Source organism: Botryllus schlosseri, chromosome 3 (assembly GCF_051294905.1).
Source record: "Botryllus schlosseri isolate E-star chromosome 3, Bs_hap1, whole genome shotgun sequence".
NCBI classification, from domain to species: Eukaryota; Metazoa; Chordata; class Ascidiacea; order Stolidobranchia; family Styelidae; genus Botryllus; species Botryllus schlosseri.
In genome coordinates, this window is record NC_137238.1 from 28,864,260 (window position 1) to 28,881,505 (window position 17,246).

At 40.4% G+C, this 17,246-nt stretch overlaps 1 protein-coding gene and 1 pseudogene across 1 annotated transcript; one reads left to right on the forward strand and one right to left on the reverse strand.

The window, feature by feature from the left end:
- The first annotated feature begins 271 nt into the window (after nucleotides 1-271).
- LOC145436320 (uncharacterized) lies at nucleotides 272-2,893 on the forward strand (annotated as a pseudogene).
- Nucleotides 2,894-12,931: 10,038 nt separating this feature from the next.
- On the reverse strand, nucleotides 12,932-15,720 carry LOC145436324 (uncharacterized). The gene is made up of 5 exons (XM_080313678.1): nucleotides 15,518-15,720; nucleotides 15,031-15,205; nucleotides 14,786-14,963; nucleotides 14,611-14,729; nucleotides 12,932-14,219 (listed from the first exon to the last, which is right to left on the reverse strand). Coding segments are annotated over exons 1-5 (555 nt in total). The 5' UTR covers nucleotides 15,520-15,720; the 3' UTR covers nucleotides 12,932-14,138.
- Nucleotides 15,721-17,246: the final 1,526 nt, after the last annotated feature.

Here is a 17,246-nt window from a genome sequence, read left to right on the forward strand (position 1 = left end):
CACTGTTGCCCTACCTCGCACAGACATTGCTTCATTGATCATTTGCTACCATTGTTTAATTTTTTTTTCTATTTTCCTTTCCTAACTAAACATTTCTTACAGCCAGACTGTTCTGAGTCAAGTGTACCTGTTTGATGCTGGTGTGATCAGACTAGATGACCTTCATGGTCTTATCGATCATTCCTATCTAATACCGAATACTGTGCACGCATATTTTCTGTACCACCATCACTGCCGTTTGTTATGTATTTTGGTTCGATGAAAATAAAGACTCTCTCTCTCTCTGGTGATATACAGTACATTCGAGTAAGGGCGCACAGATACATATTTAATATGAGGCAGTCAGCGCCGGCAACTACTTCATATCATTGTTTGACGACATTAGAATGTGATGTCAAATAGAATAGCATTCGAAGCATAGTTCAACATAAGTTACCTTTTTCTCAAGGTACCATCTGTTATCAAATGCTAATCCAAATTGATTTTTAGCTCGCTCTATCTCTAATTCAGTCTGGCTATTTGGCTAATCTGATCTGACCATGCCTGTGAGGATATACCACGGGAAAATGAAAGACCGAACGATGTCGTCGTCATCTCAGCCAACGGCAGACGTACATCAACCTCCGTCACCCCTGCACGGACAGACGAAGTACATAGTTGAGGGTAATGTACTGACTCAAAATGAAATGCCGCTACATAAATATGTGAATGCAATACGTGTCGTGGGAATTATGGAGATCATTTTAGGATCGATTTCCATTATTCTTGGAATCGTCACGGTGACAATTGTATCCAAGAAAGTCGACGAACTTGAAAATGCCAATGCCAATCCAAATGCAGTCAGCACACACCCGTTCGTATTACTTGTTGTCGGGTAAAATTCGCAAGGACTCTGGTGTGGGGTCATGGTAGTTATCACAGGCATTATAGGGATGACATTGAGACAACACGCTACAAGATGTCTTCATATCGCGAGCATGCTCTTTAGCATGACCTGTTTTGTCATTGCGTTAGCGGCACTAATCAGCTCTATCATAATGTTATTTCTATCAATTTTAAGCATATCACAGAATGAAGTCTGGATTGACGCAACGTTTGTTGGGATTCACGCAACACTGTTTGTTATCAATATCGTGATACTGATTATGACAATTGTGCACGTTTGTTTTTGCTGTAAAGGCGCATGCTATCAGCGTACCTATGACGGCAATCTGGCGACTGCGTATTTAAAGCAGCACAATGCGGGCGTCGTACAAGACAAAACCGACCCCACCAGCCAATTACGGGGAATATTGCCTTATGCTCAATCCGTACCTCTAAGCGCAACGGTAGACAACAAGTCAAGTATTGCTGATTCGCAGACTACCACATACGAGGAACCTGTTAATGTGACATGGGTCGTGTCGAATTCTCATTGCACTGGTTACGAAGCACCAAACCTAACTGTTACTATTGGGGAGAATGCGATAACACCGCATGCTTCGTATACTCCTTACGAACAAAGCAATCGAACAGAGTCAGAATCAGACCGAAATCCAAGTACTGCACACCAACTGCCATTGGCAACACCGACAGTTTTCTCGCCGGTTAGACATATGGAAATGACAGGCGATGGGGATTATGTAGAACCGAATCAAATCGACTATGGACAAGTTCCGGATGCGGGAAGCCGAGATTCCAATCAAGTTTCAGGGACTTTTCCATCTCGTCGCGAAAAGTCTGAGAGGTCTGCTCTGAATACCGACGCCGCATATTTGAGTCTGACTTGAGGCATATATTTGCCGGTTATCTGGTAATGAATGTTGTATCTGCACGGCGGCCGCTTTACCGAATTCATGTGTTTTCTTTGTGAAATATTTGTTAGTTTTAGACTCTATAATTTAGGCTTACCATATTTTGGAAATCTAAAAAGAGGACACTTTTTCAGAAATATGAGACTTGCAAAAGTGGAGTAGAATTCACAAAACCGATGAATTTTTCCCACTTTGTGACCGGTTGACTAAAAAAAAAGGTCATCACTTCGCGCTCAGAGCTCAAAATACCGTTTTTTCTCCGCATTGCTAGGTGGATGACTGAAAAGTGGATGACTGAAAAAAAAGGTAACTCAGCGTTTTTCGCTCCGAAATACCCTCCGGAGCGTCACTTCTGTACCAATTTACGGCATATCACTCGTAATTTGCTCTAAATCTGACCTAAATTTTGAAAAAAGAGGACTAAATCTCAAAAAAGAGGACAAAAGGCCATCCTCCGAGGACACTTTCAAAAAAGTCAAAAAAGAGGACAAATCCTCTTAAAAGAGGACGTATGGTAAGCCTACTATAATTAGTATCCATATATTCTGTGTAGGGTAGGATATTTATCCGCAGTACTCTCGGTTTCTAAATGTCTTACGTTTACTGTTATCTTTGAGAAAACAGACTAGATCCGCGAATAAAAATATCCAAGAATCATTGCTTTATTTTCATCCGCTCATAGCGTATGTGGACTCAATCACCCCGATTACTCCTTTCATGCGCCTTTCAATTAGTATCAGTCGCGTCTGTATCTGTTTTTATGTTCTATTATGAAACACGTCGTAAAGCACCGGCGTGCAAGTGCCGAGAATCAGATCTGGGTCTCCAGCGCTGGTAGCAATGGTCACTATACCAACTCCCCTTACTGGGCAAAATAACCTCAGTATCACGTGTGAAAACCCAAGTTCTCGATATCTTGACGTTTAATATTTACCGGCTGTAACGCTTTTCTTTGTTTGCTGGTCTCCGGTATTGGATCGGTTGCTTTGGGCACTTCTGAGCAGTTGCTGCTTTTTAATTAAATGTTAGTAGGATAATTCGACTGGAGTCTGTGTCTGTATAAAATGCAATTCAGTATATGAAAGAATCGGACAATTGAATTATTCGAAAAGTGCAGCTACAAATTTTGCGAGCACTCCGGGACATAGGCATACTGTACGGATTTAGAGCTATTGGAATAACGGCGACGCTACGGTACTGGATATATGACGAAAACCAGTAGAAAGACCAAGTACAAATCTATTGAAAAGTATGCGGGCAACGAGCCAGAATTTAAATGACAATATTCTGCCTTCTTCAGTAGAGTAGTGGGAGAATGGAAGGAATATCTAAACATTAAGAAACGCTATTGAAAACGGGGGCTCGTCTGAATATTAGAATTGAGTGTCTTGAACAAGGACTGACCGATATTATGACTTTTAGTCGGACGGTAACAGGCCCTATAGATCGGCAGCTCAACCTGATGCTGCTAATACTACTACTGAACGTGAGTCGGTTGAGGAAGAACAGGAAATTGCGGCTTCGTCAGAGCCGGTTGTTGAAAACTTCCCGGAACCAGTTCAGCCCGTCATCAGGAAAGTCAGCCATAAGTGATTCTATTTCTAGTAATCTAGCCCCAGTCATGGGGAAACATTTGACCAATAATTCTGGTCGTTGTAGAGTAGACCCGGGGCCTACGATAACTTAACTTGAGTTATCGTAGGCCCCGGTAGACCTCAACGGCCTGAACCGTTTGACGGAACTAGCACTTGGAATAATTATATATGCCATTTTGAAGCGGTGGTCCAGTATAACATACTATGACTATGGAAAGGGCTACTAATTAGCAACTTGTATGCTTGGGCAAGCTCTTGACTTACTCTATGAACTAGCACTATCGGATCGGAACAACTATATGTGATATTCGTGGCGCATACGCAAAATTTCTTCAATCCTACTCGGAGAGAAATATGGCCCACCGGGCAATGTTTAACAATAGGGTACGAAACAATATCGAGACTTTCATGCAGTATGTTACTAGCAACAAATGCATGTCCATCGCAATTTCTCAGGGGAGTTGCTGACAGCAAGATGTGCAGGCTTTTTGCCATGCAGCATCGGATTTCATTAGAAGATGAAATAGCACTCGCCATTCAATACTCTTACCTATAGACCAGAGGTGGGAAATTATTTTTCTCCGCGAGCCAAATGAGTAACAGAAAATACGTTGGCAAATTGTTGAGCTAGAGTCTCCAGCGTATAAATTTTTTTTTAAATTGAAAGCAGTGAATTGCATTTTTAATAAATGTTACGCAGTGGATTCGTTGATATTAGATAATGAGCAAATGACGGTTAATCAACAAAAGTATATTTATTTTTCGTCATAATTCGAAACAATGTCAAACTTGATACATTCAAAGGTTTTATATTAACATTTTAAAAGGTATTTGGGATACTACAAAGCTTATTGTCGTGATCGCTGCCGTCCGAATAGTTGCGGCTTGGTGAAATCGATATCGCGGTAACGGCCGGCGTCGAAATGCTGATCTCTCTAAATTAGTCGTTTTTTGGACAATACATCTAGCCACCATAAATCGCGCGAGGCGCGTACAAAATTTCAATAGAATTTTATGAAATATTGAAAAATACACTTATAACTTATGTTAATTTACGAAATAATTTTGGCCCCTTTCGAGATCTGGCCTTCTCCAATTGGTGGGTATGTAATGCAGCAGTTACGGTCTTGTCTTTTTCGCTTCATGCCGTCTTTGAATTTCATCCTTCGAATTTCTTTTTTTTAATGCCCGTTGATTCTTTATGGATGATGATGCCTCACAGTAAAACGAGCACTGATTGACTTGTTTTACGAAATAGGTATTTGGAAACTTGGCCTATCTCGAAATATTCTGAAGCACAGACCGTGTAATGCGTAATGTGATTACGGCCAGGATAATGGTTTGAACTAAACTTTGTGGAAATAGTGACTTCTTGTGAAGTTAATTGTTATGACATACTTTGCTACATTGGCTTTCCTTTGAATCTGGATTACGCATGCGAGCCTGCGGCTGACGTATAGGCTGCGTAATCGCGGCATATTAATGAACATGATCATGCTTCAAAGTAAACTCATTTCCGTTCCGGTTAAGTTGATATGGCCTATGGTTTTATTCCATGCAGCAAGGTTCAAAAGTAGGTTTTATGTTTGAAATTCCAAACAACGAGAACGGGAGCCGCTCAGAATACCTCCGTGGGCCACACACTTTGCCCAGGTCTGACCTAGACGCTATGGACAATACTGTTAAGAGAGAGGTTAACCCGCGTACTGCCATCGCTTCTGTGACTAGGAACGGATGTCATCCGTGGTCTGATGAGTGGACTCCCAAGATGGCTGATACTGTGAGTGAGCTCTCAAGGGTTTGCTGCTGAAACCTGCACAACAGAAGACGCCGACTAAATCTCGTCAGTTATGTATACGGGTCCGTCGAATTGGGGAGGAGGTGCCAGCTTGAAAGGGGCCGCAAATTATTTCATGAATTAACATAAATTATAGCGTAATTCTTTGGAAATTTCTGCAGCTTTTTCATTTTTATCGCGCTGCACGCGATTGAATGCTGCCAAATAAATTTGGGAAGGGTTCGGGTATTGGGTACCCTTCCCAAACAAAAAATACGCTTGATTTATAGAAATAGGCACGTCGGTGTCGGCCATTACCACGTCACCATGCACCAAAAATATGAAGTTATAGTAGTTTATGTAACGTGCGAATCCGAGAAGTGTGTCAGACCAATCAGCAACGAGAAGGCCTTGGCCGAACAGGACTGGCCGTGTGCTGACCGAAAACATCGATATATATGCTACATATGTCTTCAATTGCCCATAGGCACCTGAATAGCTAGCGCCTGAATGGCTGGTGCCGAATTTTCCTCTCCTGGCGATCTGAACCCCCCAAGACAAATGCCATCCCGCAAGGAAAAATTATTTGCCATTAAAGAAATACGAATTTGAAATCATGTGCGTTTCCTAGTTTAGTAATTTTGGGCGATTTCAATGTCATTTGACATAGCAGATAGCAGTTCACGAAATAGCATCATGTAACGAAGTCATCACATTGATCAGCGAAACGAAAAGAAAAATTGGCCGAACATCTGATACTCGTTTCTGGGGTTTCGGAGAGCGTTTGTTGCGATTACGAATATCACATTAGTTTTTCCAGATTGGCTCTAGTTCAGAAGATACTTATATCCATAAAAAAGTCCGAAATTACTGTATTTAACCTCGAATATTTCACTGGTTAGGAAGTAAATTGTAGTTATTTCTAATTTTATATTGTACATAAATAGATAATTGACTTTGAAGAACACTCATGTCGTTCTCGGTCATTCTATTAATAATAATATTATCATGACCTGATGTGAAATCTTTGTCTGTCAAAAAAGCAGTTTGTCAAGCCGACAAATTCTACGTATGCACAACGGAAATACATATTCTCCTGTACCAATTGGCCATTCTACCAAGTTTAAAGAGTAGAATAAACGTATCAAATTTGTCCTTGAAAAGCTTAACTACGATACTAATACGCGTCTCATCTCTTTTGACTTGTGAATTGAAAATTTTCCGCTGAGTGAACAAAGTGGGTATACCTAGTAGCCCCATCAAACGAGAAGCTTATATCTGGTATCTTTATTGGATTTCAGATTCGAATACGGATGACAGATTCCAATTTCATAATAGAAAGGAGTTCAATGCATGGAATTTCTCCTAATATATAGTAAATAAAATCTTTTAGAAGATCGCAAAGCAACTAACTGCAAACAGTTGGTCCGAAAATTCGTATCTGCTTGTGAAAAACGTGGAACAAACATGATCGTGAAAGTTCACTTTTTGCTCACTCATCTTGATATAATTCCTGATCATCTTGATGAATAACAAGGGGGAGAGGTTCCACCAAGACATCAAAGCAACAAAAGAAAGATATCAGGGCAGATGAGATGAACATATTAAGGCATACCATTGCTTGAACATTTCGAAAAACTGCACTAAGATGCTTCAAGGCGAAAATCGTATAAAAACAATTGTGCTTTAAAATAAATTATTATTTCGTATTCCAACTAGTTATTTTAAGCTTACAATAGGTGGTTGACGTAAAACTGATTGAATTATTTGAGTATCTTGGTAAGCGGTTCCCAACCTTTTCCTCAAACATGCCATTTCGAGGTTTTAGACTTATATGCAGTGCTCGCGTACCACCTACATTATAGTTACGCGCCGAAGGCGGTCAAAATGTTTTCATCATGTGGCGCTGCCAAGGGCAGCGTAACAGATAATAAGCTCCCCATTGGTGCAGTATATGATTTCTGTAGTGGATCTATTTGGAATTATTGTGGTTAAATATCTTAAAACGGAATTTGGTTAGGTAAGAATCCCAATGGTTTACGACTAGATCTCTTCCCAGTAGGCCGTCATTGGTCGGATTACGCAGTGTTGTTGACCATTGTTGACCAGTGTTGTACCAATTGATCGGCCCGAAAATGTTTAATTATTATTTAGGGGTCCTACCTTTCGACACACCATACTCAGCTCTTCTGGTAAATCAGATTACGTGAATAGGGAGACGATAAAAATTGATAGCAATATAAATGCGATTCTCGTTCAGATTGACTGACTCAAACATGAATTATATAAATTTTCGGACCTCCCGCGTTTAGCCGATACCAGCCAACTCTCTAAACAGGATCACCAAATATAGCTGGTAATTAGCGGCAAAACACTATAGCATGAGGGGGTCTAGTCCCCTAGAAGTTCGGTTTATCACCGTATGGGGGCCCAGGACCAACTTTTTTTTTTGGGGGGGGGGGGACTGACGAAGTGCTGCTACGGTCCTGGGTGCGGCAGTTACGACCCTGTGTTTAGTGCTCAATACCGTCTTCAAGCTTTCGCTGTCTTGTTTTACATGACCGCTCATCCTTTATGGATGATGAATATAGCCTCCATACGGCCCTAAGATGTCGCCATGGCTCCTTCCAAGCAAAGAAATAGATTCAGTGCGATTGTTACAGCATTCACATCGGTAGCTAGTTCTAACGTACCGTAGTGCAATTCACTCGCTAGTGCAGTTGTTCTCAACCTATTTAACCTCGCAGACCTGTACAACTTCAAAACTAATGTTGCGGACCGGCGACCCCTCTAAAATCAAAATCAACCATAAATTTAAATACAAACCATGTATGCAATTCAAACATAATATTGGAAACTTCATTTAATATTGCCTTTTTAAAAATTAGATGTTCATGTTCCGTTGAAGTTTCTCCAGTGCGAAGCTCACGAAGTCATCTGAAATATCACTAACTAAATTGTGAATTTTTACTGTCGTTTGAAACAATTCGCGATTCTGAGGTTTACTGTAGCCTGTGTTATTGAACTGCGAAATGCTGTCGGAATTTACAGAAGTTTGTTTAAAAGTATCCGTGGCTTTCTCAACTACTTGTCTCTAACGAGTAGTATACTAATTTTAAACAGTTGCGTATAGCACTTGCACGGTTACAAGGAACACCATGATCTCTCTGCTACAACACCATCCAGAAAATGCTTTCCAAGCTTCGAAACCAATTTAAAAGGTCATATTTTATTGCTCTGATTAATGGACAAGTGTTCCCACTTTTCGCATTATGAAATTAAGGTATAAAATCAAATAAATTCGGCGGTTTAGAACCACTCATTCAGTGCACAGGCGTTATAGTCATAGGATCGTTTTAGGTATTAGAATGGAATTAGTTAGGTTATTTCAAATACAATTGCCTTACTGTTTTGTTATTTTTACAGTTAGGTTATTTCAAATACAATTGCCTTACTGTTTTGGTATTTTTACAGTCGAAGTATATATATATGTATACAATTACCATAAAACCTGGAAGACTCATTGCCAAGTAAGATTGTTTTTCATTAGTTTAGGATGTATGAGCTAATGTTTATTGTATTTCATTTTTAATTGAAAACACGCATCAGCAAAGAGCGAGTCTTTTTCATTGTGCAGAAAGGGGAATTTTATCAGCCAAATAATACGATCCACCGTATGGCGCGATCTGCGGGTTGTGGCTACAATTATGTCTCATAGTAAAAACGAACACAGATTGACTTATTTTATGAATAAGCTATTTCGAAACGTAGGTTATCACGAAGCAATTTGAAGCAAAGGCAGTGTAATGCGTAATGTGACAATGTCAGAAAAGAAGGTTTGAACTAAACTATATGGAAGAGTGACTTCTTGTGACTTTAATTGTTGCGCCATACCTTGCTACATTGGATTTATTGTGAATCTGGATTACGCATGCGAGCCTACGAGGGACGTAAGCTGCTTAATCGCGGTATATTATTGAACAGGCTTTAACGTAAACCAATTTAATTTCCGTCTCATTTCAATTTATATAGCCTATAGTTTTATTCCATGCAGCAATAAATATTCAACAGTGGGCATTATGTTTTACATTGCCAGCAACGGGCACGCGGGCCGCTCATAATATCCATGCAGCAATATTCAACAGATGGGCTTCATGTTTTGCATTGCCAGAAACGGGCACGCGGGCCGCTCAGAATAGCTCCGCGGGCCGCACTGTGTCCAGTAGGGGTATTCAAAAATGATTTTTTTCTCAAATCACACTGGCTACTTGATAAAATTGTTAGGTTAATTAATTAAAGCCTACACACCAAATTCGGTTCAATTCCAGCCAGTAGTCGCATTGCCATGGGAGTAGTATTTTATATGAAAAATACACACGAATATTTCATATGGAAAAGAGGGACTTGTCGGTCTAGTCCTGACATTGCGAAAGCCCAGAGTCGCTGAATTTATTAGACTGGGTCATTGAAACAATCTTTGCGTTCGTTATCTTGAATATACGATCGCAGCGACGTAATGTCTCTTAACTATGTATATTTCAACATTTGAACACCGCGATATCATCGTTAAAGTCTGGGTCACCTTAACATCGTATGCCATCAGCATAGCTCGGCGCAACTTTACGTAAGTTGAAGAAGATGGCATTGGCGCTAGGAAAATATCCGTGTGCCCCCGAGTTCGGGACTACCTCGTATTTGATTAGGTTCGGTTCCACATAATCTATGTCACGATTTATCGACAAGTAGTTGATTGGTACTGGTGAGACAACTGATTATGCTAAAGGGGTTGCTCATGTTCATTGTTTTATCCAGCAGACTTTTCAAGAGTGGTATCCTTCCAATCTATCAATATCTGCGTTATCAGGTGTCGAAGCCGCCTTGCGTCCCTGTAACGTTTAATTCTACAATAATGCAGTGGATAAACGATGAAGATATCGCTTCTACTTCCCCTGTTTGAACATACAGAAACGTTAGAAAACTTTGTCGTTCACATTCACTCCAGAATTGGTTCTCAACCGGAGGTCCGCGAAGCATTTTCAGGGGGTTCGCGAAGGCTCAAAATAGTTTATTTGTATTTTTTTAAATTCGGAAAATCACGAAACAGTTTCGCTTCATTACCAGAAAACTCAGGAGCTCACATGAACAGAATGGTCGTGTCAAATGAAATAAGGTGCAGACTCATTTTAATTGCTTAATTGCCAATAGCCCACTGATACAAGGATTGTGCTGTTTAGAGATGTTTTGCTGGAGATTGCGGAAAAAATGTTCGACGAGTAAGGTCAATCACGGCGACTTCAAAATGTATACAAAAATCCATTTTGTCCTGTGATATATATAAACATTTTCCATAATAACTTCAAGATAAGCTACTAAAAAGAAATGACTAGGCTCGACGTTTTATGTTCATTAAAATATTCGTTGGTCAATTTTGCTGTAATTTTTATAGCGATCATACCCTAAATGTGTCGTCGGAAGCGTTGCGCGTTATTGATAAATTCGCCACCACCTATATTTGTGGAAATGGATTTTCGGCACTCGTTAATAAATCGAAGGCGCGGATTTTGAAGACACGACCAAGAAATGCAGTTGCAGAATATGCTTTTAAGTAATAGAAACCAACCCAATTCCTACTTGAATAGTATTATCTTATTTTTAAGAAGAGTCATATTGTTGCTGTTTATCACTAAGCCTACAGTTATCATTTGCACAATACAGATGACGATTGCATGATATAATGAGCTAAATTTGATCTAAAACTTCATGGGGGTCCGTGACTGTCCGGAAGGGGTCCGCGAAGACAAAATGGTTTAGAACCACTGCATGAAAGCTTGGTTTCTCCGGGAGAATCTGTAACAAGGTAATTTTGTTTTTATGAACACTCATGCGTATTATTAAATTACACGCTCACACAGTATTTATATTCCTATGAAGCAGTCCTTTCAACCTCTGTGACGGTTCGCACTTGTGCGAATGAAAAAATTGCAGTGCGAATGACGAAGGTGGTGCAAATAGTGCTAATGAATATAAGGATTAAGTGCGAATGAAATTCGTGAATAATTCCTAATTTTTCTGACGTGCAATAAATCAAATAAACCTAACAGGAAATTCGAGAGCAATGTAACTTTTGTAGTTGCGATGCAATTTTTACTTGTTTGACTCACGACGCACCAATAATCGTAGCTCTTAAAAGCCGCAGTGAATTAATATTTTCGCCCTATCATTATTGCGTGACAAAAAGCCGGGCTTGGAAGCTGCTACACACTACACAGTGTACACCAGGGTTTTCAACCCGCGGCTCGCAAACGTTTATTTTGCGGCTCGCGACATCTTTCATTACGGTAGCATTTACCATCGCATTGTCTGTTTCGTTGATTACTCATTCTTTGATGTGTTCTGGTTTCTTGATATAGGCATATGCTGAAGTTTAGATTGTTATTGTTTTCAATCGGTAATCGGCTGCACTCTGTTTCAAAAGAATACCGCTGCGTAGAACACTTTTAAAAAGTCATTTACACAGCGTGAATGGTTTAAGCAGAAACAAATACTAGAAACCAGAACGGCGAAAGCTGGGTTTGTAACTCTGCGTCGAGCAATGAATTTCCTTTCCCAGATATAAATCGAAAATCTATGTCTCATATTTGTCAAAGTCAAATAACGAAGCGTTGAAGCTTGAAATGATACCACGCCTGTTTCTTCTGGAGTTTCACATATCGCCTGATGGGGAAGCGAGTGGCGCAGTTGGTTCAACGCTGCTGTCACGACACCAATGGTTGGTGGTTCGAGTCACGGCTCTGCCATATTTCTATGTGTCGGATCTCGCTGTATATACAGCGCCTTGGAAAGCCCAGAAGAAGAGAGAGCCGAACTCTGGAAAGATGGCAGCTAATGACCAGAAAGACGAAGCAAGACCGCAAAAGACATTGTGTTAATGTAATTCATGTGCTGGGCGCAAATAACCATCTGTGCGATAAGCGCCAATGATGTAATAAAACAAACAAACAAAACAAACATATCGCCTGATCTTAGAAAAGACGAAGCTAGCTTCGTGGCAAGCCCAGCAATCCATATTTCGGGCATTGTTAAAATTGGCAGCGACGTTAAAGACGCATCGTTCAAAATTGCTTAGAATATCGCTAAACCCAAGCAGTCTGCTATAGAGGATGGTATATCAATAAGACTTCAACATACTGTGCGAATATTCGCTGTTTCCAGAACTTGGCAGCGACCAGCGACGCCAACCTGACAAATTTCGAAGCTACAGTTGTCTGATTCAACCGTGACCAGAAGAGAAGAGTAACAGCAATGCCATGCAGTCGATCTTTTATCGCATTTTCTGAACCACGTTGCCGCGTAGACTACTCAAGCCTATAGCATTGGACGAATCCACTGACTCCACAGACATGGCATAGCTAATTATATATCACCATTGACTCTATTTCAATCTGAAGCCATTTCCTTTTAAAGCGGGCCCATTCAACTCCGAATTGGCGGAACGGTTATGCGCTCGCTCTTCCTGGAATTTCACGGTAATACCTAATGTAGTTGTCGTTATTGTTGAAGCTTTAGTATCTAGAAACCGATATGACGGAAGACTGCAAACACTTCTCTAAACTTTGACTTGTCTTAACGAATACGTCTGAAACAAGTTACCGATGAAGGTACTACGTTACTGCGCCCTGCCGCGACGACGATCAACACTCGAATGGTTCGAATCGGTACGCACAGCTAGAGTAACAATTAGCGATGAGAATATAAGCTATATACCCAGTCAACAAAATGGGAAGCGATCGCTCGGCGTATAATACGCTTTCAATGCCAAAATGATGCTCCAAAAGATACAATTTTCGCACTTCAGCCGCAGACTCCTTGACCGCTAGTAACCCTGCCGCTAGTCTCGCCACCCGAATCGCTGTTGATTTCTAACCCTGTGTTGCAAGTCATCACAAGTTGACTCAGCATTTTCATTATCGTGTTAGTTTTATTAAAATCAACGAAAATACAAGTTGACTGACATATGACATATCAAAGGCGAGAGTTTAGCATGATCATTTGTCAGATTAAGATCGATTAAAATACAATACATTGGGCTCGCGGAAAGTCGCTTAAATAAAGTACCGTAAACCAGGGTAACTTTGGACAATTTTTCACAAATTTGCTTTATATCTTAGAAATGACTGAGTGCAGGGAAGGCAAGTTTTGTATTTTTCTTGGGTTATTGAGCAGGGATTAGAATCAACTAATTCAAAATCTTCATGGTCATAAATGAGTACCGTATTTTTGTAAATTATCCGTGTCCAAAGTTACCCCGTCCTGATAAAATTTGAGGGGGCCACTTTAGACATCACATTTTTTTATATTGACCTAAGGGTGGGCCCGTTGAGATTTCTGACATTGATTAAGACTACTTAGAGATAACGGCTGCCAAGTTTTAAATCTAGGACTCACATGCTATCTATATTTCGTTGTAAGAATTTAATAACCATAAATTTTGATGAAATTGACCCCCCTACCAAAAATTTATCAATGTTGGGTCAAGGTCAATGTTCCCTCCAAGCGCAGTGATGACAAGGTCTCTGTGCACAGAAATTTTAAGTTGCGCACAAAAAATCCGAAGTGATGAGCTTTTTTTTGTCGTTACGCACTGCTGTCCAAGGGTCTGCGCAGGTAGTTGACAAGTGCGCGCAGACTCGTTACAAATTAGAGGGAACATTGGTCAAGGCTATCGGGTAGTGAAATGATTCCACCTTTTATTGAGACTACTTGTGGTACTGTTGCCTCATGAAAAAGAATTGGACAAGCAGCAACCCTTTTCCATCAATATATATTCAAAGGTTTTACTTCTTATTATCCAATGTTACCCGGTTTATGGTTCTATACACATTGTCTGGCAATATAGGCTAATATGTAACAAGGACCCAAACTAGTTTCAACTTTAACCTCTATGATCAACTACCGCACGGCGAATCTGAATGGTCACACGACATAAAACCTTTGCGGAGCATCGTCCAGTCCATCATATGTAAATTCAACAACGTTGCTGACCTCTTGAGGGATCTGGAAAATAAGATGTAAACATTATTATTCTATTTTCGCTATGAATTAGCACTGTTTTAATCATATCATTTCTGGTTGTGCGTCATTTGATCATCTCACACCCAAGTATGTTACTTGATAAATGACAACTCTAAACCATAACTCAACCTAACCTGAACTATGATACAGATGGTTATTGCCAAGTATACTGAGCTATTTTGTCCAGTACTTACATGTCTACAGACCACCTTTTCTGATGGCACGTCAACTATATCCTGGATCTGAGAACACGAGTAGCGGCTTTGTGGTTACTTACTTGATGGTCATTGATGAGTATTTCAAGGCAAAATTTTGGAAATGACGAATTACAATATACAATAATTCATACTATTTTGCAATCAGGGCCGGATACCTGAGGCAACACTATTTCATTTTCGGCATCCCAATCCGGCACTCCATGTAGAACAGTTTTTATGCGCGCTGAAATTTCATGATGGGTAGCGAGCTTGAATCCGGTATGCTGCAGGACAGCTGGAACAAACTGAAGTTCAAGCAACGAAATGGAATGAAACTGTCATACCACTCACATAAAAGATGACGCCAAAGATTTGAGCCTTGCACGGCTATCTTAAATCCACCTTGACGAGAAGCACCTGTCCACGAATACTTCTGGGCAAGTCTTTGAGTCATAAAATACTTGAAAAATGCACGCACTGTAGCCCGAAGATTTGGTTTCACTATTTTCAGTGCGACAGCAGATGGGATCTGACATCTATCAAAAAGATGCTTAGCTCATAGCGGTTTGTTCCGACTAATAAATTGTTATGCTGACCTGATTCTTCAACAGCATATCCAGCTCTTCTGCACTGTCTGCTTCAACAAAATCTTCCATGGAGTCGTCTTCATTGACTTTATCATGCATATGTTTCATCTCTTCCCTTAGCTGGTTAATTTCATCTTTTATCTCGTCAAGCGAATTCGACAGCTTTGTAAGAAACTCATAGGGCCTGTTTTAAATATAAGAAGTATAAGTCTTTCACAGCCTACTTATTCACAACTGGGCAATCTCTAGCCTCCAAACCAATGCCCTTAATGACCAACACCATGATTCAGGATTGACTGGTAAAGGCTAAAAAACCTGCATTCCCTGGTGGCGACGTTGCTATCACTTCTATTAAAATACACTACTTCTACACATGAGGTAGGAATGTGCAGTTGTCCACCTAATAATAAAATAGCCAAAATATGCCATAATTGCTCATTGACTTTCAACACAACTCAGAATTTAAAATTATTTGTGAATGATCTCATCAACTTACATCTGAACAGTTCTTTGACTTAATGTTGCATATCTATCAGCTTGATAATAGCTGTCACTTGACCGGCTGAGTATTTTCGGATGAGTCGGGGTAGAATTTGCCCAATAGCCTGGTACTGGGATCACGTATGCAGATTCATGGCACTGACTGTAAGTTACTGAGAAATATTGATAGGAAAATGTTACAGACAACAACTGAACATTAGTATAACCAACCTGCAGAGCAAATGACTTTACATCCATGGTCTTTCCATTCGTCTGTTGAGATGCAATCTTTGAAAGATCTTGCACATTTCCTTCAGGGGGCCAAAAACACAAGCTGTTGTTGCATGCCAGCTAATTTTGTGGAGCTACCTCGTTGGTGCCATCATCAAACTGCACACAGTAAAACATCACTAATGATAGGAATAGTGGCGAATACTTTATTCTTTCCTGTAAATTAAAATTCACGTTGATACAAGTGAGCAGACAGATATCGGATCGATCAAGCATTGTGGTTATAATATTACGATTGTTCTGAAGCAATGATCGGTACTTCACGGACAATTACAGACACACACAGTAGATAGATTGAGCATATCGCACGTCTCTTGGCAGATTCATGCATTAACAATTACACTACCGGTACCAAATGATGTCGCAGTCATAACCATGACACGTCTAACCAAGTGTGGAAATAATTTCATCAATAGCCAATCCGGTCTTTTACTATTCTCAAGCACATAAATCGTCAACGATAACTTCATTCCTATTCCATTCGACCATTCCATCGTTATACCCTCGGAAATTCAATTCGCCAGTAGCGGTAAACAACATCCGAAGACTGCATGACATCACAATTACTCCACGCTCAAGTGCTCACAAACCTGTCAAAGCCAGACGGCACGGTAAAGTCACGTGATGACCATGCGCGGTTTGATTGGTTAATAACGCTACCACCAATCTCTTTGGCCGACGATGGGAAATAGAACAATCGATCTTTTGAATTCGAGAGCGATCAGTTTTTGTACATCAGAGGTGCCGCCTCGCTATAGTGAGAAAACGGCTGGGATCTCTTCTCCCCTTCACTATCTTCGCCTAGTTCGGCATTAAATATACACAATTTTGTTGACTGGGAGCCTACATTCGAGAAACGGCGTATCGCAGCATATATGAAGAGTTCAGCCGGGACAGCGAAGTCATACCGTTGTTTGGCAACATTAGAATGTGGTGTGAGATGAAATATCATTCGACATAACATAAGTTATTTTTTAATCAATGTAGTTTTACAGTTGTCAAATGAAAATCCAAATTACTCTTTGGCATGCTGTAGCTGCAATTCAGTCTAGCTATCTAGCTGATCATACTGAGTATCTTCGACAAGGATATACCACGGGAACACGAAATAGTGAACGATGTCTTCGTCGGCTCAACCAATGACAGACGGAGGCCTACATCAACCTCAGTTATCCCTCCCCGGACCGACGAATTTCATTGTAGCGAGTAGTGTACAAACTCAAAATGAAAGCCCGCTAAATAAAAATGTGAATGCAATCCGTGTCATCGGAATTGTGGAGGTCGTGTTAGGATCCATTTCTATCATTCTTGGAATCGTCACGGTGACAATTGTATCCAATCACATCAACACAGACCCGCTCAGACTTTTTGATACCGGGCTAATGTCGCAAGGACTGTGGTGCGGCGTCATGATTCTCATCACTGGCGCGATGGGGATTGCACTGAAAAGGCAC